Here is a 27,500-nt window from a genome sequence, read left to right on the forward strand (position 1 = left end):
TCTCTCTCTCTCTCTCTTTCTCTCTCTTCGTTACATGTAAGCTTCGGCCGGTGCGATTGGAAACCCCTGGGCGGGTGGGAAGGGGACCTCGCACAATCTAATCGGCATCATTTCTGCTTTTAATACTGTGTGCAGCTTCACAGCTTAGAGAAGGAAAGTGAGCAACGGGAGGGAGAATGTGGAAATGGGGGAAATTAATTGCGCAAACGCGCAGCAGAAGTGTCCTGCTTGGTAGGAAGCTGTAGGTTGCAGCTGTTCCTGCCTGGGGGGCTCACCAGCTTAGCCACGTCTGTGGGTCGGATAGGGGCGCTGACGGCTCGGATGGGGAACGTAACCGGTACCGACGATCAGCTCCTGCAGGTCGCCCACATTGCGTACCGTCTGGACGTGCTGGTGAACGTAAGGGTTGGAGGCGAGCACATAGCTCTCGATTTCACACTCGTTCGTGCCACGCAGGATGCGGAAGCGACCATTCTCACCCCACCAGGTGCCCCAAGAGTTGACGGCGATCTACGACGAGAAGGAATCGAACGGAAACGATTAATCGATAGTTCGACCCGAAAGGACATCACTATCAGTGACACTTACCCAATACTTGACCATATCATAGCCAACGCGTTCCTCGCCCCAACCGATCAGTCGCACCGAGTGGTAAGCCGAACGTTCCTCTGCCGGTGTGGCCGCAGCCGAATGACGATAGATACCGTTCTGGTAGGAGAAGAAATCCCGATACACGCGCAGAATAGCTGCACGAGAGCGAGTGAGAGAAAAAGGAAACCCAAATGATTGGCAAACGTTCGAGGGTGGTGAATACCCGGGATCCCTCCCTTACCTTGAACGGTTCCACGCTCCTTGATTTCGGTCATGATGTCGGTTTCGTTGTTCAGACTGTACGCCGGACCCATCCGGTACATCGCGGTACGGTTCACATTCGCCGGCAGCTCACAGTTGGCACTGACAAGCGTATCGCCGTCACTGATCTTGCACTGGTTCTTAGCGGCAATGTAAGGGTAGCACTCATCGTTCACGACTCTGGAATGTGCATCGTAATCGAATTGTTAATGTAAATGATCACCAGCATAGCCCACTGGGTACTGCATACCCGACTCTGCGAAGATACTGCCAGGCCGTATCCAGATGACCACCACTACAAGCCTGCTGACGACGCACGCACGCCAGCAACTGCTGTGGAGCCAGCTGTACCTGCTCCCGGCCCTTCGATAGAATAGCGAAGCGATCCGATGCCATCGTAGTCGTCGACAAGGCCCAGGAAGATCCACACCAACCTGCAGATCGAGAAAGTTCAATAAAATTGCTACGGCTGCTTCCAATGAGAAGTCATTCAAGTCCAAAAAACCTACCTTGATCACGCGCCTCACCGACTAGCCTTGGCCAATGGTCGGCCGCATCGAAGTGGGAAGGCAGCGGACCGCCTCGGTTACTCAGCCGCTTCATCGCCTTCACCGGAATCTTGGGCTGGAACGTACCGAGACGCAGCACCTTACCCTCGTCATACTTCCGGCCCCACCATTCACTGTAGTTACCGGCCTTCCAACCGATCGAGCGCTCCAGATGATGCAGCTGGCGCAGCAGATCGTCATCGACCAGGCAAACGTCGTCGGTGCAAGTGACGGTACCATCGATATTACATTTGCTGCAAGTGAGACATTAACGACAACAACAGGGGAGTGAAAACTTGGAGAACCGATCGCTGATAACGTATTTCTGCTGCTTGTTGCTGCGGATTACCAACCAAGTGTTACAGTTGTCGACTACTGGTGGATCGAAGGGTGTAAAGTAGCGGTTCTTGTGGACGCAGCTTTGCAAAGGACCCGGCGGCACCGGCGTCGTCATACCCAGGCACACCTCCTCGTAATCCGGACAGCAATCACCATGTTCGCCTCTATCGCAAAACTCATCACAGTAGCACATCGTTGCTAATGGTGGTGGAGAAGCAGGAAATGTGGATACGTTACAAATTCACACGGTCCGTTCAGGCTACACACACACACACACACACACGCGTCGACACATGAGTCGTTCTGATACCTACAAGAGATTGGTTGGGCGCAACCATCCTGACGATCGTGGCAGCATCGATCACGTCGCGCCGCACAGTAAGGTCCGGGGAACTCCGCTCGGAAGCGACTCGACTGGGCGGCTGCTACCGCCACCAGCATCAACAATGGCAGCCAGGACAACATTTTGCTATCGGAGAGAAAAGAGGAGAAACAAACGAATTATAGCGATGTGTGTTCGGTTTGGTGTCCATGATCCAGTAACCTAGTAGGAGGAGACGCCCGATCGTTACTCATCATGGCGGCCTTCACCGTTCGAAAAAACGAAAAATTAAGACCAACTTCCAAAATTGTAGTTGGCCTGCCGCTGGCTTATTTACTTTGGACAACAACAACCCCCCCCCCCCCCACACACACACACACACACACACACACACACACACACTACACACCTAGCTGCCCTTAGAGCGCGCGCTGGAGTTTTTCGGGGTTTTCCCAATCTTTAAACAGTTGCAGTCGTTTGCCCCGCCGTTCAGAGAACGTACACTCCCGGCTAACGCTACACACCTTTGCCAATGGTAGGCTGATCCGACGACGAATGGAAGGCAAATTCGTACTTCTCCCCGTGCTTCAACACAATGCCGTTCGATTGTTCCGAACACGTTTGCCGTTGCGGCTATTAGGCAGCAGTAGGCAGCGTTACGTCAGCGTTGCTACCTCGATAGGTTTCCAGGGACACTAACCTCCAGGTAGCTTCCCGGGTTAGTTTGAATTGGTTTCTTTGCTTATTGGCCCCCTTATCAGTACGAGTGCAAAGCTGCTGAAGAGACTCTTTCGGAAGGAAGGAAGAGAATGGACGCAATCGAGCTTTTCGGCCAGCGTGAGGCAGACATTTGAAGATCGTAACGGAAAGTGTGCGAAATGTATGCCGAATTTGCAGAGGAAACCAACCTCTCCATCCAAGAGGAAGAAGAGCAGCGGCAAGTGTCGTCGACCGCGTTGCTGTTATATCCTCTCTGCATCCGTTGCAAGCGCGCGATATCTCAAGATCTCGTTCGCTACACACCTCCCGCTGTTCTTCAGCTCCCCCCAGTCTTTCGCTGTGTGACTCATTAGCCAACGGATGGGGCCGTTTCGCGCGACGCACTTCACGCCGCGCGCCATTTACAACCTGAATTCGAAAACCTCTTGAGGAAGTTTTAAGAACGGCTACGCCACGCGAAAACAAATGGAATGCCAAAGAAAGGGGAACCGAGCACGAAGGTAACCCTGCCCAGAGGAGGCCCAGAAGGTGGTGAAGGTGGACAAAAAGAGAGAGAGAGAGAGAGAGAAACAAATAAGCAATAACAAATGGCGGTTTAGCAGCATCAGCAACAGAAGGCACCGTGGTCAGTGGCTCAATTTAACACCGGTGAGTTCATAAATGCGGATAAAAATAAACATCATCTCATGCAGTTTAGGGAGAGGGTGCGCGTACGTTTTGCGCCGTTTTTGGCGAGGGAGGAGGAGGGAGGTATAGCTGACAGCATCCACCTTAGCCACTTGTGCAGCGCGCAGGTGGGAACGGCAGCAGCAGCAGCAGCAACAGAAGCAGCCGACTTAAGATGATATGGTAACGTAGACATGGGAGGGGGTGGTGACCATCATGATGCTGATTAGAGTGGGTCTCCTTTTTGGCTCTTTTTTGGTTTTTGGTTATTTCTGTTGTTTTTTTTTTTTTTTTGTTACAGGCTGGCTTTCATGCTCGACAAATTTGCGTCTCGAGTCTCGAGTGGTGATCGAGGGGCCCATGAGCACACACCTCCCGGATACGGGCTATAGCCGGTCTCTCTCTTTCTCTCTCGCTCTGTTCGCGGTGCCTTCTATTGGCATTGACATTGACAGACACAAAACACCGCGCTCGCGGCATCAGCAGCTACTGCGATGCGAACTTGCGTACGCGAACAGCATACCACCAACATCAGGTCGTCCGACGCACAGTTGGATCATCGCAGTCACCGAGTCATCAAACCTTGTCGCCATCAGTACGCCGGTTTTCAGGTTATGGTGTCTGGTGTGTCTTTTTTCGCTGCCTTTTTTGTCGATAAAGTCTTTTGCAAAATATTTACTTTTACTGTAAATGCAAATAGAAAGCTGCAAATGGCCTTTTTTTTTGGCAAACGTTGCAGTTCTGCTGCATATCCGCGTCCCATCGGTACGAAGCCGCGGCTCGATGGCCGCACGGTGTGTGAATTGTGACATTGTAGCGCCAAACGCAGGCTACCAGGCCGATTAACGACCAGTAGCAACAGTAGCAGCTATGCAAACACGATGGCGGCGCGATGCGATATTCGATACGGTCTGAAAGAAGCGGAACTGCTTGTTAGAACGATACGATCGAAATCAATCTTCAAGAATGACCACAACACGAGAAAAAAAAGGAAAAAGAGCGAGAGAGTGCGAGAGTGAGAACCCGAACACCTCGAAAGTGGAACACATAAAGACGTGATGGCGACGTGATCGTGATAACATGCTCCTTCTGTGTGCACCTTCTAGTGACACCCAAGCCACACCACGAGATCATTTGTTTTCGTGGGTTGCCCCGAACAGTCGCCCCGGGCTCCACCTTCCCACCCTTCGCCCTCCCCGGGTTGTCGTTGCACAACAAATCATTCCTCGCGAACACACACACTCACACTTCCGCGCCACGTTCTATTTCGTGATCGCGAGTCGCACGCGCACGCTGTTCTATTTCCTTTGACCAAAAAAACGCATCCCACGAAAACGCATCCGAATGGAATGCTCACCGCGGGAAGGCCCGGCCAGATGATTCACTAGCAACGTGCCCGAGAGCTACAAACACGAGACGCACCAACTTCGACGACAACGATGACGACGACGACGACGACAACTGAAAATGGCGAGCTGCGGCGATGTGAACGAACGATCCGAATCCTATGCCGGCTGTCTCCAAACTGAAGACGCTGTTGTCGCCAGCCACGGTGAGGAAGAGATACCTCGCCAAGAACGAAGCCGATCGAGCGAGCGCGACACACACACACACATGCCACGCTTCGGCGTCTTTCGCCCCCCATGATCCCCCATGATGCAATCTTATCACAAATCTCTGCAGATCCCTACCCCACGCCCAACGTGTACACGCTGCGACGCTTGACGATGCATCTGTTGCGCTTAAATGATGACCGCTGCGGTTCTCTCCGCAGGTTGACATTGGACCGAAGAATTTATTCTAATCTCTGTCGCCTCCTATCCATAACAATCGCGCAGCATAATTGGTTCGGGGAGGGGGGGTCTCTTGTCTTCTGTTGATTCCACGGCGCCACACCGCACAATCCTTGGACACCGATTAGCCTAATGAATCACGGCAAGGTGAAGAAGAAGCACGCATTGAATCATTACTACCAAAGTGTGCCACGACGACGGCGACGACGACGGCGACCACGACGATGGCGCCACTTGCACGTCGACCGGATGTGGTGCACTCGCTTGTAATGGCTACTTGTTTTACAATATGCACTTTTCCAAGAGTTGCCGGTGATGCAATTGAGGCAGACTTGTGCACTCTGTGCTGGAGTTGGATACTATTTTAAGTTATCGAAGAATGGGATTTCAGGGAACAAAAGTTGTCCGTGCGTTTCCTGTGCTCAATAAAATGCTCACGCTCAATACCGTCCGCTTGGTAACGGCAATCAAACCAAGGTTACTGGGACCCTGCCTTTTCACTGCATGACTAACTAGCTGCACCGCAATGGCCGTAACGTTCCTTGGTTAATTAATTGCTAAATTTAAACACCGATTAACACCAATGGTACCAGTGAGTTATTGGACAATGTGAGGTACTGCACGGTTATGGCCTGCAAAAGCCTTTTGCCTTTCACCGTGCATCGTGCAGCCCCAGGAGCGCACAGGGATAAGGAGGTCATTTTCAAATATCAAGGATCCCGGGCCGGCGGGGGGGATTGCTGCAGTTTTCGATTGGCATTTCAACGACGCATTTGATTACCTGACGATAATGATCTGACGGCAGCGACGGCGTTTGCTCCGGCTTGGTCTCCCGTGGGTTAGGTGGTTCCTAGAGCTCTCGTATAGTGCTGAGTGTGAGGCACGCGACCGAAAGTGCTCTGGCAACCCAAATATTTACCCACTTTTTATCTGGAGTGTTAACAGCTTCGAGCGGAGCGGCGCTGTTGAACCAACGACGCGCGCGCAAATGGCAATCGGCAATCGCCGGTCGGCGGTCGAAGACGATGCGGTGATCGTCACGTGTGGCCAACATATGTTGGCGGGCGCGCGCGCGCCCGCAGGCCCCAGCCCGTTCCCGTACAAACAGCGGAAGTTATAACATCCCCCAGATCTTGACTTCCAACTTGGCGGAACTCCCTGTTGTTTCGACATTCCAGCAATGAAGAAGAAGAAGAAGTGTGGCGCTCGCAAACAACGGGAATGTAAAGTGCGGGCCAGGTCGCGCCTTTTCTACGGCTCACCTTCAACAGCTTTGCGATAAGCGCGTGTAATCGCGTGCTGATCAGCTGATATGGTACTCGTGCTCTCTACTGTTCACTCTCTCTCTCTCTCTCTCTCCCTCTCTTGTGCTGTACACAGATTGGCCTTGGTCTTTCACGGTCTCGTAGAGTGCGTTGGTTGGGGATTGGCTTAATTCGCGACATTCCGCACAGCCACGCAACGATAGCGTTCGGTGACACGCGGTGCACAGTCAGCAACACCAGTAAGAGCGGGCATATATATATATATGTAACACAGGGAATACCCCTGCGCCGCGACCTTCGCACCTAATAATTGCCCACAATTTGTCAAGATCACGCACGCGATCTTGATACCCGCTAGCAGGGGTTTGTTGTTGTTGGTGGTGGTTCCATTGTTGCAATCAGCAATCAGCACAGCTGTTCTGATCACGGTAAAGAGGAGAACCACGTTTTGGCGTCAGCCAACCAGTCAGCTGATGTCAGCATCGCTCAAAGAGGGAGAGAGGTTAAGGAAGTGTTTGACTCCGGAGCACCACCGAAGCGATCGCTTTCCCTTTGCGCGATGTATAAATTAAACCCTCCAACAGAGACCCGTGATTGTTCGGTATGTGTGGCTGTGTGTATGTGGATGTTTGTGTCACCCCCCCCCCCCCCCCTCCTAGCGAATACGGCGTGCTCTCCGTATGCCAGGGAAGGGCTAGGGCTAGTAGAGAATTTGAAGTATTTTAATTGATGGCAGATACAAATGGTCTTTTGCCGTCGCCGCCGCCGTCGCCGCCGCCGTCGCCGCTACTGCCACCGCCACCGTCATTCATGATCGTCGTTCCGTTCTCGTTCTACTCGTTGAGATGCTGCCAAGAGACGCACGGAACGGCGAATTCGCACACGGTCCCGGGACGGTTGTTGTCAGTTGTTGTTGGCGTTATCGACCTCGTGTTTGGGAGGATTAGCTCACCTTCCTTTTCGGATGAGGAAGCGATGATGATCATCGCCCCAACTCGAGGCTGATTCATGCAGGGCGCTATTCGAGGAAAACCTCAAGTGGCCATATGCCGTACCCCTTCGCTCGTCGTCGGTGAGTTTCGATGGAATCAAATATGACGTACGCGATAGATGGCGCAGAGGCAGAGGACGTACGATAATAGGAAGATGACGATGTTCCTAGAAGGCGGCCGCGGCGGCGGCTGTGTGGTCCAAGTAACCTAAGGTAGCGTACACCACCGCACCAAGGAAACTGTAACAATCGCGTTCGTGCGTGGCTAAGTAACCCATTTGACGTCACTTGGAAGCCGGTACCACCGCACAAAGCAGGCCACGCAACCCCCCCACACGGGGGGGGAGGAAGGTACAAACAAGTGAATGCAACAGTGCCGTTCAACTACTACCTACGGATATCTTGGACACAGGGGCGAGAGCGAGGGGAGGATTAATCGCCCTCGGAGAGAAGCATTTTGATAATGGAAGCTGAGTCGTCGGCCATTGTTTAGACGAAGGCACAAGCGAAGATATTTGCACTTTGCCATTCAACCACCCCGCGCTGTGGCGCGATGTAAACAACGCAGACACTCTATCTGCGCGAATGCCTTCCTTCCCCATCGGGCAGGAGGGGGGACGCCGACGACGACGACGACGACGACGACTTACTCCTTCCCTGCTGTGCCGCATGAATTCGCATGAGACAAGCATAATGTGTGCGGCGCTCGAATAGCAGCAGCAGCAGCAGCAGCAGCAGCAGCAACAGAGCACCGTATTCCCCGTAGAGTGCGCAACGCAGATGCTTGGCCCAAAGTTTACAAACATTCTTGCGAGGCAGAAGTGAGACAGAAGGAGGTAGAGCCGGAGCGCACCATCCTACGCGACGCGAGCAGATCCTCGCGAGATTTAAGATCGAGTCGCACGCGCGATCGCTCGGAACAAGCTGCGTACATACGCCGGTGGCGACGGTCCCGTACGGTGGCGCCATTGCGGTTACGGTGGTCATCAAATTAATCAATCCGAGGGCCATTACACGGCCCCACCGGCGGGGGAGTCATCGGAAGAGATGTCGCTCGTTTTCCGGAGAAAGCAGTTCCAGAAGAAGGTGCAACAGCAACAGCAACAGCAGCAGCAGCAGCAACAGGAGGAACACTCTGCCCTCAGGGAGGGGGTGCACACCAGATGGCGAAGTGCAGTGAAAGTGCATTCGCTGCCACGGCGCACATGCAAATACCGTGTACTGTATGATCAAACGGCGTTCGCCAATCTGCTTAGCTAGGGCTTAGCTGAAGGTAAGACGTTTTCTAAGACCTTTCTGCTGTGGTCGATCGTCGTCGATCGTCGTCACGATTCTTTGTGCAGGAGGAGCAGAGCAGTGTTTGGTGCAAGTTGGCGCAGATCCATCCAGGGAAGCCGGACCCGTATCGAATGCCGCACGCCAAACTGGCCGACCGGCCTCGCTTGCGCTCAAACCGGAACAGGCGGTCACCATCACGGAAGGTGGAAAGGTGGAACACGTGAACATAAATCTCGCCACAAAACACCATAAAACCCCGTCGATCATCCAGTGCGACCCGGCAATGATGATGATGATGATGATGGTGGTGGTCGTGGTCGTGGTCGCGCTGAACTTGAGAGTTCTGGCCTGTACGTAGTGTACGTACCCTGGTGTCCGCGTACAAGCTGCTGCTGATGATGATACTGCGCGAGGCGCAATTGCATTCTCTTCGAGGGCGCGCGCGCGCTCCCTAATTGAGCGCCAAAAGGCCGAAAGATAAGGTCGTCGATTGGTTCGTCGTCGAACGAATGGGAGCTAATAAATGCTACGATAGAGCAGCGGAATGGGGGGGGGGGGTGAAACCGGGCGATTGATCTTTGAAACGATCCTCCTCCAACCGCGTTCGTCGGCGGAAGCAGGTTGATCGTCGTTGTGGGTCATATTGCCCCGAAGGTCCCGGCGGATCCGGGGTGCTGGTTGCACTACGGCCCCCGGATGATATGCTACCGTGGGCCGTCGTCAGGTCGAGTCGAGTTCTGCCCCTTTTCGTGTTCGTGAAAGGGAACAATATAACCCCCTGAACGGATCACGAATAACCCCGAGTGGAAGTGAGCGTGGTTGTGGTTCCCGTACTTCGTGCTGTAGCTCTGTAGATTCTCCTGGACTCTTTGGCTTTCCCGAACGGGGGTGAGCAGCAATCACGCTTCCCTTGCAAGGAAGCGCCCTTCCCTTCCGACCTGCATCCTGCTGAATGTTTGTGTTTGTGTGTGTGTGTGTGCCACACGCGAGACCCCGCGTGAGTAGTGGCAGGTGATTTATGTGTTTTCAATTGAAGCCCCGCATCATCGGGACCATCCGTAGCGGATCATCCTTTCCCGGCGCTCCAATTTTGGATCGCACAGGTCGCGCAGGTCGCACACGCACTCGTACACACACACACACACACACACCCAGCCCCGTGATCCCGTGGTGATCATTTATCTTTTCCGCAATTCCCTCGTTTCCTGAAGCTGCGATAGGTTTGGAATGCGTGTCCATGCGCGCGTCCGTGCGTCCGTGCGTGCGTGCGTGCGTGTGTACGATCGAAATTCCTTTCTATTCTCGGAACTCCTCTCCAGATTCAACTATCTCACTCATAAACTGCGTGGCTGGCCGATCAACGCAATTGAACAATTGAACTCGGCCAGCCAGCCAGCCAGCCAGCCAGCTAGCCAGCCCGGCTTCGAGGTTTCGAGAGGAGGACTTCAAATAGTTTAGCCGATACGGGAGTACAAGTAGTAAATGTCCGTCCAGGGCTCAGGGGTCTTGTTTTGGTACGGATTTCTCCGGCTCTAAAATCGGTGTCAATTGCTCGCAACGCGTCACGGTTGGATGGACGTGGCCGTTAAATGCACTCTATGAGCCGTTGATCGTCAAACGTCGTCTGTACTGCTGACTCAGACGACGTCGACCTCGCACTAATGCCGCACCGATAGCGACCGCCGGGGATAGCGAGCGAAAGAAACAATTCCCCCCATGGACACCGGGACCATGCAAATGCGTACGCCCGGCGAAATGTCCAGTTCAAATCCTACCACCACCAGCACCAGCACCACCAGCACCAGCGAGGGGTATGTGCGCCAGATTTTGATCAGGAAGTCATAAATAATCCGCCTCCACACGCAAAACGCGGGAACACCCAGAATGCCTCCTCAGTGAAAATAGAAAGTCCGAGTCCAAGTCCAAGACTCCGTGCCGGACTCTTTTGCGGAATCAAATAAGCAAAACAAAACAAAAAAAAACGAAAAGTAAAGTGAAGCACAAGTACACTCTCTCGGCTCGGCTTTGCACCACCGAAGTGGACAATTCATACGTTTATATATATATATATATATTGGGAATCGCGGGTTTTTGCGGACTAACGGTGGCCCCCACACCGTTGCGTGTGTGTTATTCTAACACATCTGGGTCAACAACAACAACGACCGCAACGCAGCAAAGGCTGGCCAGTCGTCAAGAAGGAATCCGCACACCATTTGCAGTGCAGAAGATGGGTTATATGGGACAGCTATAGGAACGATTGCGGGCGCGCTCGCGCGTGATTGTGCTTAGAATGAATTGACCGGAATTGATCTGGTGCCGAATGGTGCGAATACGACCGTTCCATTATGCTGCACCCGATGCCCCTCCAACACACCCTCCAACACACAGAGAACTGAAGCGCGCAGCGGGCGCGCAGAGTCATAAAAGCTGAATGATTTACGGCGAACGGTTTCACCGCAGAGCGGTTAAGGATCTCCGATCATTTGCTTCCTATTCTCCCCCCTCGAGAGGGCACATGCCCGGTGGTGGTGCTGGTGTGTAAATTTGCACTCTCATGGTGGGCATCATAACCGTGATGATGATGATCATCATCATCATAACCTGCCGATGATGTGAGACCAACTTTGATTCGCTATTTTTATCAATTGACCTGAGAGTCGTCATGTCGCGCTACCGTAGCCGCCATCCCGGCGCCTTCAAGTCCTTCAAGATTTATCAATAAATCGGTTGATCATCAGCGGAGCAGCAGCAGCAGCAGCAGCAGCAGCAGCAGCATAGGGAAAGATGAGGCGATCGTAGAACATTCACAAAAATCAATTATCATGTCATCACCGACCATGTCCCGGCCAGACCGGAACGTACGTGGTGGTGCCACTGTCTGCCACGAGTGCTCCAGAAGCGTCGTGATCCATATTTGGATCTATTAACAGGCCGCACATACATATATATATATATATCTATTGACACACATAATCAAGCTGATCCACACACGCGGCGACAGTGTGGAGTGTTAATGTCTTGCCGATCTTTGACACGAACACGACTGGCCGCAGACTTTGTTTGTCTTTAATTACGGAACCATGTTCTGGCGGGGGTGCGGCACTCGGTCACAAGAATGCTGGTCTGCGGTCATCAGCGTTGCTAGCGAGCAGCGCCGCTCTGTTGCTGGAGGCCAGCGACACCAGTCCGGTGCTGTGTCCAGCAGTGTCTAGCCGTGACCTGATGGGATGACGTAGCCACGTAGTGAGTCATCGCTCCAGGACATGCTGCTGCGACACCTTCAGTTCAGTGTCACTTCTAGAGAGACGTAAGTAACACACGCGCGTCACATGCAATGACTTCATATAGGCTGCCCTTTTCCGGGTTTCTCTATATAAGCTCCAACCAGCTACACCAGCCTCTAGGCCAGGGCCATGGTTTTGTGGTTCCACCGTACTACTACTTGGTCGGTGCGTGTGTGTGGCGCCCACCAAGGAGGATAATAAATCAATTAGACCAATAGACACCTGCAGCAAAGGTGGCCCCCAAAAAGGAGGCACAGAGGCAATAGACAAGGTGCTATTGCCATTTCTCAGTCAGCACTACCCATCCGTCCATCCGTCAAATCCGTCCACGGAAGGGTACCTGGGCGCGGGAACACGAATCAATGCCAACCAACGAAGACATTAAATAGGGAAGGAATGTGGTGTGGTTTCCCAGCAGAAAAGGGCGTCGTAGACTTCGGCGTAGTGCGTCCATAGTACGCCCATAAATCATAAGGACCTCCAACCTACGGCTCTGGCGACGATCCACACACACACACACACACACCAGGTGATGATCAAGTTGCAATCAACCTTAGCTGCTGCTGCTGCTGCTGCTCAATAATGATGATGAATGTCTAATGAATAGACGATGGCTTGTAGACGAAGGAATGGCGGATTGTTAATCGATCGCGACAGAATGTTGTTATTAATGCGATCAAACCACCGAGGATCAGTATCTTGGCTGGGCTTGTCGCATCACTCGATCACGCCCGTTCTCGTAGAAGCCCGCGAAAAATGCCAATAAAATGCGCGCGCGCATCACGCGAAATGGCGCGAATACCACTTGCTAACCACCACCACGGCCACGGGGAGAAGGAGGAGATCGCAGACACGCTAAGCGCGATGGTGCTGTGCGATGGCAAACAAGCAATGTGCGAAGCAGCGCAGAAAACGCGCACGATAACGATGCATCGATGCTAATTCGTGGGGTAGCGATGACAGGGGGATAACAGAATGGGGGGCGAGGTGCGGAGTGTCCTCTGTTTCTTAGATCTCCCCTGATCGGCCTGGGTGTAGTCTTGTGTGCCTTGTTGTTGTTGTCGTCGTCGGTTCCAGCAGTCGTTCCCAGCACACACCCAGCAACCATGCCCAGATCGCTCATGCCAACGGGTATGACATCATAATTTGAAAATGGTGCAACCCAATAAAATGCTAAAAAGCCGTCCCCTGGTGGTCGCAATAAGCAAGCTTTTGCATGTTTTTTTTTTCTCTATCGGAGTGTTGCTTCGTTTGCCAGAAACATTAATAATTCATCGAGCAGCAGCAGCAGCAGCGGCAGCAGGAGGAGAAGAATCTTCCTTTTCGAGATCAAGTCTTCAAGATCAAACCGTGCCGTGTCAGCAGCACGATGCGGAAGCATAGTTTTCGGGGACAATGAACGGGGATTAGACGCGAAATTAAACGAGATACCGAAACCGCACAAAACCGATCTGCTAATTCCCTTGTTTGGAATGCAAAACCCAGCACAGATGGTGATCGGAAGCATCTGTGGCTGCGTGGCTGTGACCTTCGAATGAATTTGCCCCCAAAAAACCGGCTGGAATGATAACGAAACCATAGGCACTTCGATCACCGCAGCAAGCGTCGTCTTTTTTCTGGGTGGCAAACGTACACACCCAGCAGTGCCTACTTGCGTCGTCGTCGGTGTCGTCGGCGTCGTCGCACCGCACACGGCGGATCCTTTGCATCGAAAAATGTTCGAAATTCGAATGTCAGCAATTGACATCAATCAAAGCAGACTGTGTGAATATGGTTGGCCAGGCCAGGCGTTGCTGTAGGTCCACGCAACAATTGGTATGGCCCCCCGGGAGCACCAGTCTCTATCATCATCATCATCATCATCATCATCATCGGCATAGCAAATGACCCAATTTCGGTGGCGAGCGGTTCGCTATCAGTGGCGCCGATTCCCTAGAGTACGCCCTCTGATACGGACGCCCTTAAGGAAGCCCGATAGATACGCACAGGGACCACCATCAGCGCTGCTGCTGCTGCTGCTGTTGCTGGTGCTGGATGACCCTGAAAACCTTCCCCACTAATCGGGAGCCCTCGCGTCGCACCTCGCTCGCGGTTCAGTGACACTCGCGCAAGCGAGCGAATGCGCGAGGCGGACGAGCACGATTTATGAACGGGCAATTTTTCACGGTTTCCCAGTTCCTTCACCACCCTCTCTCTCTTTGTCTCTCTCGGGGGGAGTGGGGTGGTAAAACGGGCCACCACACGGTGCCATTAAAAATTAACTTGTTGCCAGTTTGCCATCGATAAACAACCTTACGCTCAAGCCAGGCTGGAGCGTCATGCGTGCGTAGTGCCGGTGTTGCTAGTGCTGCTGAAGGTGCGCGATGGAGCCTACCACACACACACACACAGACACACACACGCACAGTGGTCTGGAGAGGAAAGGTTGGCTTAATGTGAAATGCTTGTCGAGAATATTTCGAATAAAAATGCCGCCTTCGCGCTGGCAAACTGGCTGGTGGAATGGCGGAGCGTCTCCGAGGGCCGTGGGGGTCGTAGAAACCTTCAGCTTAAACATATGACTAACAATGACCACCCTCATCAGCAACGGCAGCAACGGCAGCAGCAGCAGCCCTCCTTAGCGCGATGACGCTCATCACATCGATCACTGATCGATCGATTATCCGGGTTTTTGTGTTCCGGCTTAATGATCCTCTCGTTTTGTCTCGTCTCCTCTCGATCTAGCTGTAGCTGCCCGGAGGAGGACTCTCTGTACGTACCACAGAGAATTATGCAATCGAACGATCGTTCGTTCTGCCGTACGATCGATCTGTAGTAGCAGGCGGGAACAATGGCTCGTGGTTTGTGGTTTTGCAAAGTAATTGCGCGATAGCACACAGGTGCAGCAGCAGCAGCAGCAGCAGAGGATCGTTTGCATCGGTAAGCGCCGTCCCGATGCTGCTAATGGGTGCTGTGCACAATTAATACACTTTGTTTTGATCGAAATCCGTTCCTTTTGACGAATACAATCCTAATGGCCGCCCGAATACCGATCACAACCCCCCGCTGCTGGGGGCATTAGACGATCACCAGCAGCAGCAGCAGCAGCAATGGCATGCCGATCAGTATGTCAGCAGAAGGTATGTAAATGGATTGGTCGCCCCGTGGTTCGACACAATTTACCCATTACCATGCCCTGGGCGTATGGTGATGCCGGTGGTGATGACACTTGTGCCATCGTGTTGTCTTGTCCTGGCTGTACAGGAATTGGTACAATTTGAAGTCAAAAGCCAAAGTCCTGCTGCTGGAGTGCGCGTGGATCCGTTTTGCAGATCCACCCGATGAATATTCAATCAGTGGTGCGCTCATCTCTCATGTACCAAAGTGGCATGCGTCGTTTATGTCGTTTTGTTTTGACTAGTTTATTCGTGTCGTCAGTTCGCACTGCAGATAACTGCGTTGCTGTTGCTGCTGCTGCTGCTGCTGGAGTGAGAGTTCACGTTCACGCAACTCAATCGCATTACTCAGAAATGGAGATTAGGCGCCATGGTGAAGAGGAATACTGGGAAGTGCTCGTATGAGTCATGGATGCCGATGCTCAAGGCACCCTAAAAATAGCAGCACACCTTGGGCGGTCGCTGATGCTGAGTAATACCCCCCCCTTTTTCGAATGGCACTGTGCACTTCCAAGAAGTTGCAGATTTCGTTATCAATTACCCACTCCGTCATCAAACATTCCCCTGGAAGATAAACCTGGTTTCGAAGAAATTGATAGGCTGCTAGATGACGGACTACACACACTTATTAAGACGGATGCAGTTACTTCTGGGGGGCGGCCTTCTACGATGCCCGATAGAAACCATCGACCGTCGCCATTCAATCACAATCGCGCGTCTCAATACGATGGAGGCGCACTCTGATACACTAATTGCTGCTTATCGAACGGTTGTCCTTTTTTTTTGTTGTTTTTTTGACATTCGTATTGTCCACAAATCGCCGAGGAACGCGGAAAACGCGTTTCTTCTATCGCTGTACACCAACGCATGATAACAGCGTGGTGCGTGTGCGGCTTTGGGGGTGTTTGTAGGTGATTCGCGAGGATTATTGGATCTTCAGTACGTGCGATAGCGATACGAGGCGGCTGCTGCCGATTACGTTCAATGAACAGTCTCTAATTATGTTTCTTTTTCTTTTTTTTTTTTCGATAATCGAAACCACACTGTGCGCGCAATCGGCTTCGAGATCGTTCGATCCTTTCGTTAACGCTATCTCCTGCCCGTCGCCATAGCGTCCGCCCACAGAATGTGACACTTTGGTCTCAGGCCCCCCCCCCCCCCCCCGGGGGGGGAACCGGGAGCAGGGAGCTTTAGTGTTTATGGATGGCTCTCTACTCTACTCCGCTCTGTTTGAATTGCACATTCCATTCCGGGCGTGATGCATTAGGATGATTACGTACTTCGCGTAGTGTGCGCTCAGCTTGATGGAGGAGTGAGATGAGCGTTTGCATCGAGCGTGCGAGGTCGCGGACCACATCATGTTATCTGTTATCTTATCGCTTCCCTCCTTCTCCTCCTCCCCCACCCACCCCTCCTTCCCTTCATTCCCCTGTGCATGCAGACATGCATGTGCTACTACCGGGGGTACTGTACAGGATGGTTGTTGTCTTTTGATTCAAATTCATTTTTTAAAGATGCCAAATTGAGCCGCCCCGTACTTGGTGCTTCCCCGTTGGCCCCGTAGCGTGTGCGTGGCATGGTCTTGTATGTAGGGAGTGGGGGAGTGGCCGCAAGACTTGAAACATGAAGCAAAGACGACGACATTTTGGCAACGGAGATTGATCGTTCCCAATCGTTTCGCAAGCAGATAAAGGCAAACCCCTTGACAGCGAGCGTAGCGTAGGAAGAAGTTTGCGAGGTGTCCGGGAGGTGTACGCCGGAATGCAAAATCGAAAAAAAAAAACGGAGCAACAGCAACACCCACACTCACGCGCGCGCGCGGCCACATGCGGCAGCGCGAGATCGGGAGGCAACCCGTCCAGTCGTCAGCGTGCGCGCGCGCGAATCAAAAGATTCGAACGCACCGGGACGAAATGTGTTCCCCGATCATCGTGATCACCGCAACGAACAACGAACTCTTGGCGCTTGGTAGCGTTTTGTTCGGCATCGGGCATCGGGCTCTTATTACCGGGACCCGCGGACAAAGTACACAAAAATGGTTCATTGGCGCAGAAATGTGTGCAAGATGATCGCGGTCTGACGCGCCGGGGGGGTTTGTGCATGAACAGCACCTTTTCCGTCCGCTATGCAAGCGGTCGCAAGTCAGCAATTACAATCCACGCGGTGCGATACGATGGAGCGTTTAGTAGCCGAGCAACGGCAACAGCAACCACACTTAACCACAAGTTGTTGGCTGTTTATTTGCAGCAAACCTAAACCACCTAATGGGAGGTGATATGTGGTGCGGAAATCCTAAATCTAACTCAACTAACCCGCACAGTAGCAGCAACGGCAGTGATGTGGCTCTCGTAGGGCTTCCTCCTCCTGCTTCTTCTTCTTCTTCTGCGCGATCGTCCTCTTTGGCTGGGCCACTTGCTAGCAGCTGGTTTGGCAAACACTCTGCACCACGAACGATATCACCGTTACTGTCCCGAGAATACTCAGCAAAAACGGGAAGAGGCAAAGCCCCTCAGGATCCTCAGCACTGCACCTTCACCACTTGGCACGTCGTGCTTAGCACTGACCACGAGGCGTCCGCACGAGGTAAATTTGAAATTTTTTGATTGTTAAACCCTGCGCGGCGTGGAGTTTTATGAGTTTTTGGCCGCTCGATGAACTCGATGAACGCTTAGCCGGGACACTTTCATCGATTCTGTGTCGGATTTCTGTGCCCTTCTCGTTCAAGTGCGCTTCAGGTTAGACTCTGCTTCAACACGGCCTTCTAAAAATGTACAGTGCGTTTCGATAAACTATGAGCATACAGGCCATAAAAAGGCAAAATTTCCAAAATCCAAACGAAAAGTGCACGACACCCTTAACAGATTTGTTGTTTTTTTTATTTTCAAAAAAACCTCGAGCGGCGCGGACGTGTTTCGGCGATCGTTGTGCAAAAGATCGGAGGATCGAGGTGTTGGGCTTCCAATTAGGTGCGTTCGCCCCCCCTCGAGAGGATCCCCGTGATATCGAATTAGGGCGGTGGAAGGTGTGTGATCAGGCAAGGCGAGGTCGTCCGTTATAAGTCACTGAGGATGAGTCAAGATCTCCGCTAGGCTGGTGTAGTGCCGTGAATACGAAATAAACCGTGCGCCGCCGTTCCATAAGTGCTCGTCGACCCCCCCCCCCACCTCTGACGACACACAAATAGCCGCGGGTGCGACCCCCGTGACCGCCCCGCGCTGCTTGTTTGTTCTACAAGTTTTCTGTGCTCGCGTGTGTGTTTCTGTGCGCTGCGTTACCTTTATTTTTGCATCACGCTACCAACCGGGGTGGCCACTTCCGGAAGCGAGGGGGCAGACCGTTGTTGTTATTGTGGGTGGGCGCCGTCTAGAACGCAGTTCGCGGATCCGCGATCACCGAGTTCTAACCTTCGTAGACCTGCCCTGTGATCCATTTGCACGAGTGGCTAGTGATTAGTGGAATGGAAAAGTGATTCTCATCGAAGAATGCATTGCGCTCGTCGTACAGCCGTGATCGAATCGATTAGCAGCATCAGCATTCCCAGCGGTAACGGAGAGTTGCAGCATAAAACAACGTCGACGACGACGGCCACCACCGCCGCCGCCGCCTCCAATCATTAGCCCCCGGAGGGGGGAAGGACAACCACCAGGCGGCGACGGACGTGATCAATGCCAGAACGGCCCTCCTCTCACAAAGCCCGGGAAGAAGGTCGCCATGGATATCGAATCGGATGGCTCCGAACGATGGGAGGACTTTTTCGGTAAGCGATTTGCGCGAAATCAGTAAATTTCCTTATGCACCCTTCGCCCTACCTCATTGCAGAGCTGATAATACGCCGCCAAACGGTGATAAAAGGGGTGTTTTGGATCATATGAATCATACGCGACCGCGAGCGCGCACACACACAGTACACCCTTCCATTCAACCCGCGTTCAGTGTGATCGCGAGCGGAGCGAGAAAAGAGGCGGGGGGACCAATTCCATACGACAGAGCGCGAGCAAGCGAGAGAGCAATCGTCGTTGTCGCGTTTGGATCCGGGGGGTTGGCCAGGGTGACCAAAGGGAAGAACCAAGGGAAGTAGCAGGGCGGTAGAGAGACAGAGGCTGCTGCTGCTGCTGTTGGTGTGCAACGTAAACCTGTTGAACGGTGCGTGTACCACCACCATCACCTAGCACGATGGCAACGGCAACGGCAACGGCGGCCTACTACTCTGACTGGCTGGCTCGCGATGCGCTCAGTAGGGGGGTTGGGTGGGGTGTCGCTTCCTCTCGCATGATCTCGTTTTGCCTTCTACTGCTGCTGCTGCTGCTGATGCTGCGAGCGAGTATCGATCGCGCTCAATTTGTGTAGAATGCTTTCCTCTTCCTCTGTTTTTTTTTCCCAACTATCCACCACCCCGGGGGGATGAGGTCTTTTTGGTCGGTCCGACCTAATTCTCGGACCTTCCACCCCGTCAGGGATGGAGGTGAGTTGCATTTACAGCCCTCGATGAAGTCGTTGATGAAGCATCAGCGGGAATGCAGCAGCATAACAGCACTCGGGATGTCGGGACGACGACGACGGCGACGGCGACGGTGACGCCATCTGTTGTCGCGGTGGTGGTCCATGTGTCGAACAAGGTCAGCCGGTCAAAAGGCGCAAAAGCCGCCAAGCCAGCGCGCCAGCGAGCGGCACTAAATCACGACTGAAGTTCATAATTAGTAGCAGCCAGAAGAAGATGAAGCCAGCCAGCCAGTCCCAGACCAGCCAGTCGATTTGTCCGATTTTTACGCGCTTGAACTCTGGCCGCAGCCGTCGTCGTCGCCGCCAGACGCTTTGATTGAACATCCCGCGCGCGCTCTCTGTCTCTCCCGCTCTTTCCATCTCTCTCTCTCTTGAAGTACTTGGGCAGCATAGCATGGGAGCTCGGAACAGGCGACATGATGTCGACGTCCTTCAGCGATGCGCGCCGTACGGGCAATGATTGATGATCGACATGGTGTGTTTCGTAATGCTTCCAATTGGGGAGGGATCGGATCCTGGACAAGTAGTAATCGGTTTGATTACCACAACTCAACCGTTCTCCCTTTGTTTGGCGGGAGCGGGGGAACGCGCACTACGTTTGAACCTGGCGCCGAAGGTCAAAGACCATTGACAAGAGAACTCAACGGGAAGAAGAACAAGAGGAGCAGGAGGGAAACAGGGGAAGAAAGATCGGGCCACTCCTTATCCTGCTGCTTGCGCAAACCGGAACCACTCGAAACTGGCGGCGGCGGCAGCGGCTTCTGTTTGCTGATCCAGCTCTTCCTGTTGCCGCGCCACCTTCCGTTCCGTAACGTTCCATTCTTCCCTATCTGTCAAGAGTCTCCGTTTCTCCAAACTCAAGGGGTTTTACCGTGCGTTATCGCACATGACGGCGTGCCCGGTACGGCTCGATATTGATATTGCTTTCGAGAGAGAGAGAGAGAAAGAAAGATAAAAAAATGAATCTAGCCCCTCCAGGGCTAGGATGATCAGCATACAAAAGTTAAAACATTCTGGGTAGCGTTCACGGGTTGATTTGAAGATCACAAGCGTAGCGGTATGATATCATGTTTCAATTCTTCTTACATTCCGACGAATCCATTTTGTTGGTACTGCCAAAAACCTTCTTTTTGCCCCGAAAAAAAAGCATTCTCCTTTATCAGTGTCGCTGATCGTGCCCCGCATCTTGTCGTCATCATCTTGCTGCTGCTGCTGCTGCTGCTGCAATCAAGCACTCGCATGTTTTGCATTTAAACGCGATCGTGTAGTGCCACATAATTATGCTAAATACGCGAATATGCATAAACACCCGGTTATTAATGCACGCCAAGGCGTGAAAATGATGACTGTCCCAAAAGGAGAGGAGGAAGGGGGTGAGCACGAGACAGGTCCCTACAACAACCTTTCATCAATGTTCCTCATCCACATCCACATCCTCATCATCATCATGAGACAGCGAGCGAGTGATCGAGCTTTCGTAAATGATTTATCAACACATAATCAGACCTCGCTTCTCTGCGTCGATGTCGTCCACCTTCCGGTTCCGAAACGCACACACGCACGCTGCTGGGGCGCGCGCACAGACCAGAGACATTCCATTGCGCATTCTGGTTTGGCCGGTTAGAGGTGGTGCATCATGTTTTACATTTTTCAATTTCATAAAACCAATCCCCGAGGTGTAATGCCGCCTGGTAGTAACCTGGCCCGGGCACACATAATATGTTGCGACACACGGGCCGCGATCGCCGGTATCCATCCGGCGATCTCTATTACTATGTGGCGCCAGGTGGCGCCTACGAGACCTGGACGCACACACACATACGGAGGGTGCAGAGAGTGCGCAGTGATAAATCGCACGTTAATTGCTCGGTTTTTGTTGCTCTGGAAAGGAAAGTAGTTGGTCGTAGTCGCCGGTGCTGATAGCGAATGACGGAGAAAGGCTTATAAAGCGATTAGATCAACTGGCGCCATCACAACATCCCGGGATCCCGCGTCATATGATGGCCCATTCCTAAGCGGTCAATTTTAAAATGGGCGTTGATCGTTGTTCAGCGGTGATCGCACCACGCATTTTACGCCATTTTACACACCCATTTATTGCTGCTGCTGCTGGTGGTGCTACTGCAGTTGCGACCATACGCCATACGCCTGCTAATTCGCTAACAATGCCGGGAGAACCCCTTCTCTTGGGGCCGACATACGAGAGTCCATCGCGGCGGCGGAAGATGATCGCCGAGGAGCCTTCGACGACGTCAAGGCGCTGGCGCAAACGATCGCGCACACAACACCGTATGCATACAATGTGACTCAGTGCGCACTGCAACGTGCTCCTCGCGGCCTGCAGCAGCAGCAACAGCAGCTAACGTGCATTCCATAGTGCATCGTGATCGTTTGGGGGAAAGCTAAGGAGCAACAAGAGCGTGAACCGCGGATCGAGGAAGAGCGAAACGCCAGAGGAGGGGGATCCATTCTTTTCAAGTTTGTGTGTGTGTGTGTGTGTGCATTCAAAGTGCATTTTGCAGTGCGGTGGCGGTGGCCGCGCGGCGGTGGGATTAAGATTTATATGCAAGCAGCGCACACAGCGCTAGGCGACCATAAGGCGAGCCGATCCGGCAATGAACGATCGTCACCGTCGTTGTCGTTGTCGTCGTTGTCGCCGTCGTCGTCGTCGTCGTTGGTGTTGCTTTTATTGTTCGCCTCCCCGGTGTGTTGGGAGAGGTGGTGCCATACCCCCATATACAGATCCCTCTCCGGCCAATCCGCGGAGGATCCGCGAGCGCGAGAGTGAAACGGAGAATGTGGCGTTTGTGGCGTTGTGCAAGGCAGCGGAACTAAGGCACGTCGCCAGCGTCGTCGTCGTCGTTGACTGTCTTGAACACGCAGCGGATAGATCGCGGATCTGTTCGCCAAAGACGCACGAAACACGTCTTGACGAAGCGAGTTGACAACGGCCTTAGCAGCAGCAGCACCTAGTTGTGGCCAGTCTGTCACACGTTACGATGTGCCACAACGCACACTGTGGCAGGTCAGAGGAATCGATTGTGTGTGCTCCAGATGGCCGGATGGTTGCTGCTTACCGCAATTGGTAGCAACTTCCGCGACGAATCGGTACTAAGTTGGGCGTGCTCTGAGAGACGCCGAGGTGTATGTTGTTATCTCGCACTGATGCCATGCCCTAGCGAACGAAAACACACACACACACGAACATCACGGACATGGCTCGGTTCGGGGTGTCGACGATGGCGCTTCCTGATAAGCGAATGCTCCAGTGTTCTGCTCGCGGTTTTTTGTGCTCACCTGCTCCGCGGTGCACAATGCGTTGATACGCAATAGGTGCGTTTACTAGGAACCCCTCCGTACCCGATAAGCTAGCCAAGCGGAGCCAGAGGGGATTCAAGGATTCTCTCTCACACACACACCCCGAGACTTCCGATATCTTATCTCTTTGGTTCACAGTTGTGTGGTGTTGCACAATGATAGCAAGCGAAGTCGACCTACAGTTGGTTCAGTTGCACCACTTGTTGTGCGGATGGTCGGCATCGGATCGTCCATTCTGCCCTCGTGATATCGATCGATCGTGTACCGTCGCCGCAATCAAAGTCGTGTTGAGTGAGGGGTGCAGCACGCCAGCCAGGGGAACCAGCCAGTAGTTACCGTGCGAACCCGTTTCCAGTGAGTCCTTCTTGGTTGTTGGGCCGCAGTGTTGGCTACTTCTTTACCCTTCCTTAAAGCGGTTGTTGTAGCTGGTCCTCTCCTTTTAAGGTGGATCCCCGGCGGGGTGAGCTACGCGGCGGGAGAGGGACCTTTTGGTTGCCTTTTGCACGGGACCTAGTGACATGTTGGCCGTGACAGACAATCGGGAACAGCGAGCATGTGCAACCTATCGAAGGTACGCATTAACGTTGTACAGAGAAAGAGAGAGCGGAGTAGCTACAAGGACGAGTGTAGTGTAGAGTCAAGCCAGCTGTTTGAATTTCTTAATTTTATACGAAAGAATCGTGATGCACAGTTTTTGTAGAAGGATGCACAGTTTTGCTATAATGCTAAAGTTGTGTTCGATGAAATCACTTTTCAGAACCAATTAATGGCATATACAGGACTACATTTCATGGGAAATCTTCACCGGATGTTTAATCGCGTGTGATTCGAGTTGTCGGCAACTGTTCTGGTAACTGTACCCTTCCATCATACTACTCCAATAGTTCAGGCCAGTAAGTGTTTACTACTACACCATAGGCCAATAAGTTGCAGTTACTAGTAAATTTAGGAAATTTTATTTCTGCACAACACAAATCTTTCAGTTATCTTGCTGAAAAAGACGTGCAATCTATATAGTGTGCAATATACTCAATACTCATTGCAACAATTTACGTCAATCATTTGAATGAATAACAGACAGTGATAATTTCTATCGCGTTCGCGTTCTCTGCGCGTCGAACAGTTACAATTGGCGTTTTGTTGATTTGTTCCATGCCTGTTTTTCTCGGTTGGTATCACACGAAGAGGTACACTGCGAATTGTTAAAAATGGCCACCTTCCCTGCCAAAGCTAACAACATTTAATTAGTAAGAAACATCAAGATTCTTCTCGAACTCTTCTTCATCGTCACCGCTAGGACGAATGTTGAAGTTCGTTCAGAAAGGAGTTTTTCCGATCTGAATTTAACTGAATGTCAATTTCCTGGATTCGTTTGGATGACGATTTGGATGAGTAAACTTGTCGGAACAGAATTCTGCAATCTTCTATCAACTTTCGGCTTAGTCGTTCAACAAAGAACAACAGTTCCCGAAGCTCGATGACTCAACTGTACTTTTATGTTGTGGATTTCAATTGCTGGAGTACTGTGGGAATCAAGGAAACATTTGCGAAGATTTCTGAAATCACTGGAATCGATGGATTGATCGAGCGTCGATTCCCAGGACCCAAGAGGAACAGGGGTTGTGTTGTAAATGTTGTGGCGAACGCGGCGCCCCTTAAGCGCTTTCCCGTGTTGCGATTCCTGTTTTACGATTTGCGCGAGATGTGTTTTGACTCTTTTTGGCAGACATCATCTCCTTTTGAAAAAAAAAAACCGGCCGGCGGCCCGGTGAACCGCGCGTTGACCGATTAATTACACTTTCTGCATCCAGCAGTGTCCAAAAGTGCGGTGTAGTTCTATGTGTCTGTGTTTTTCGGAATCGATGTTCCAAAACAGGAAGGAGAAGAGCTTCTAAAGATGGAACAGTCAAAAGCCACCCTTTGCGGAGTGGTATCGGTTTTCCCTTCTTCAAACATACTCCAGCAAACAAGACCAACTTCTGCGAGGGCCCTTAAGGGAGCTGCCTCTAATTTTAGAAAAGAAAACACTCCCACTCCCTGTATGCCTGTATAGTATCTGTGGATATTAGACCGCAGACCCCGAGGTAGATCACATTAAATGGCTTTTCTTCTGCGATGCCATCATTCGCCGATGATCGGTTAAGTAATTCGATCCAAGAACCGTCCCGGCAAGAGCCAAAGTGTGACCGAATGGTGCGACACGTGCGACACGGGCCCTCGGCTTCTTCTCCTCCTCCTCCTCCCAGGATTAGGTGTTCTAATGGCGTTTGGCTTGGCAAGACCCCTTCCCCGCGATCTTATTCCCCCTTTGCTTTCTGACATTTTTTTTTTGTGTGTGTTATTCCCTCCATTGAGGCGAATGATCGCCCCGAGGGCCACGTCCGGGATATATCCACCCCCGGGACCAACGACGACAACGACGACGACGATGACGACGACGACGATCGATGCTGCATGCCTGGGTGGGATGCATTATCTATTTTAAGCATTAGAAAGCGAAAATTGAAAAAAAGCGAAAGAAAAAAGCCACACACACCCGTCGCCCTCGCTGCAACAGTGTTTAATGGATGTCATGATGGATATTCCCAGAGGGGACACACACACACACACGGTTTGGATTGGACGGATTCTCAAAAGTGCCATCACGTGGTGCGATGGCCAGCAGCATCGGGGCCTGTATCGCTGCCGCCACCGGCATACACTTATCCAAGAGAGGTCCTACAGCAGCAGCGATAGGAGTGTGGAAGTGTCGCCGGGAAGTGTCCGTTTCATTGCATAAAATCTCACAAAACTGCAATCCGAGAGGATGAGTCGCCGAGCACGGCGGGATTGAATTGGATTCGTTATCATCAGTTCCACTTCCATTCATGGTTTAGGTTTGGGGCGAGACGGCGAGGTGTCAGGTGCGTCCGTACCTCCTTCCCATTGTTGTCGTTCGATGTCACGTCCGAGCGAGCGATAATGGGATGGTATGGCGCGACGACACAGAGACGAACGAATTGAACGCAAAACATTCTGACACAACCAGCCAACCAGCGACGCGACCGCCCCGTGCGTGGTCGTGCGTGGGTTGGTGGAGGGTTTTTTTTCGGGGGGACGGGCTGGATCTTGCTCTCTTTCTCTTCCGCGGGATGCGAGAAGCTTTTAAAGAAATATGCTCTGTGATCGCTGTGATGGGTGGGTTGTGAGTGTTGGGTAACCTAATGCGTGCATTGATGCATGCATGCTGGTGACCAGTCCCGATGGCATAGCCTTAGGTTCCTCGTAATTCTTTTTCTCTCTTCCGTCTGGTTGGAATGATGGTTTTTTTTTTTTTTTGGGGGAGGGGAAACTTCAAAACTAATAGCCCGCGGCAGCGGCACTTCCCATGTTCCCGATCTACGGATCGCTAGTCGTGGTGTTGGTCTTGGCCGTCTTCATCGTCGTCGTCGCCGCCGCCGCCGCCGTCATCGTCGTAATCAGAATCAAGGCGTTAAAACCGTCTTTTCTCTGTCCGCTGCTATAATGAATGCGCGCGAGCGTCGTGTCTACAAAACATAAATACAAACCAAAACACGTCCGAAAAGATATGGGCCACCCACTCGCGATCGAGCACGAGTGTCGGTCGGTGCTGCTGCCCCCGGGGCCCGGGGTTTGATCGGAAACATGCAAATCAAACTCCGTCGAAACTCCGAATCGGGCTAATCCCGATTTCGATTCGTGGAGGGACAGAAGGATGAGGATGCAGGAGGGTCCGTTGGTCTGTTGGTCTTTTGGTAATTCAATTGACTTCCTTTTGTTGAGATTCCACGATGCGCGCGTATTAACCAGATGATGGATCGTTAAATCGTATTGATGCTTTGGGGGGGGAGGCAGCTGTGAGGGAGGGATGCCTTTTGGATGGGCATTTGAATTCTCCCTATCGCGGTCTCGGTATGGTTCGGGGTGATAAAGACGCGCGTGACTAGCTGCCTCAGTTAGTTTCAATGAAATTCGATAAGACTGCGCGCGTAGTTCCCAAAATGTTTCCTCTCAAACTCACTCACCGCTCTTTATTCACTCTCTCTCTCTCTCTCTCTCTATCTTTCTTCGGCAGGCAGCAGCACCGACATAGGACCCTCGGTACTGGGCTATCTGGACTCGCTGGCCGATAACTTTAGCGAGCAGGCGAAGCATTTAGTCGAATCCTCCTCATCGTCATCCACCGTTAACAATGCAGCCGCCACGAGAGCGATCACCAAAGAGCAACAGACAACAACGAGTAGCGGCGGTGGCTGTAGCACGCTAAAACTGCTGTATCACTCCAGTGAAACCCACGCGTCGATCGTACCACCGGTTAAGCCGGCCCGGCGATCGGGCCTCCCGGTGGCCAAAACACTTTCAACCCCAACGCCAACACCATCGGGGACGACTGCTACGGCGCAGCAGCAGCAGCAGCAGCAGCAGCAGCCACCGCACCAGCGTTCATTTTGCTGGAATCTGTCCCC

The 27,500-nt window shown here is 52.4% G+C and overlaps 2 protein-coding genes across 4 annotated transcripts in view; one reads left to right on the top strand and one right to left on the bottom strand.

Annotated features, from left to right (window-relative positions):
- Positions 1–17,758, bottom strand: part of LOC125957022 (tubulointerstitial nephritis antigen-like) — a 17,884-nt gene extending 126 nt beyond the window's left edge. Inside the window, exons 1-8 of one of the 3 annotated variants that reach the window (XM_049689373.1) lie at positions 17,529–17,758; positions 2,054–2,208; positions 1,754–1,937; positions 1,362–1,654; positions 1,103–1,286; positions 833–1,032; positions 589–746; positions 1–510 (exon numbers count right to left, since the gene is read on the bottom strand). The exon at positions 1–510 is cut by the window's left edge and continues 126 nt beyond it. In XM_049689373.1, the coding sequence (XP_049545330.1) occupies positions 280–510; positions 589–746; positions 833–1,032; positions 1,103–1,286; positions 1,362–1,654; positions 1,754–1,937; positions 2,054–2,204 (1,401 nt within the window). In that variant the 5' untranslated portion in view covers positions 2,205–2,208; positions 17,529–17,758 and the 3' untranslated portion in view covers positions 1–279. Of the gene's footprint in view, positions 511–588; positions 747–832; positions 1,033–1,102; positions 1,287–1,361; positions 1,655–1,753; positions 1,938–2,053; positions 2,209–4,804; positions 5,216–17,528 lie in introns of those variants that run through there. The other 2 variants (XM_049689374.1, XM_049689372.1) reach the window with 2 other exon arrangements.
- A 354-nt stretch (positions 17,759–18,112) lies between these two features.
- Positions 18,113–27,500, top strand: part of LOC125956522 (uncharacterized) — a 15,427-nt gene continuing 6,039 nt past the window's right edge. The window contains exons 1-2 of the mRNA XM_049688491.1: positions 18,113–18,973; positions 27,110–27,500. The exon at positions 27,110–27,500 is cut by the window's right edge and continues 1,305 nt beyond it. Coding sequence (XP_049544448.1) covers positions 18,928–18,973; positions 27,110–27,500 — 437 coding nt within the window. The 5' untranslated portion in view covers positions 18,113–18,927. The remainder of the gene's footprint in view (positions 18,974–27,109) is intronic.

This window comes from Anopheles darlingi, chromosome 3 (assembly GCF_943734745.1).
Source record: "Anopheles darlingi chromosome 3, idAnoDarlMG_H_01, whole genome shotgun sequence".
NCBI classification, from domain to species: domain Eukaryota; kingdom Metazoa; phylum Arthropoda; class Insecta; order Diptera; family Culicidae; genus Anopheles; species Anopheles darlingi.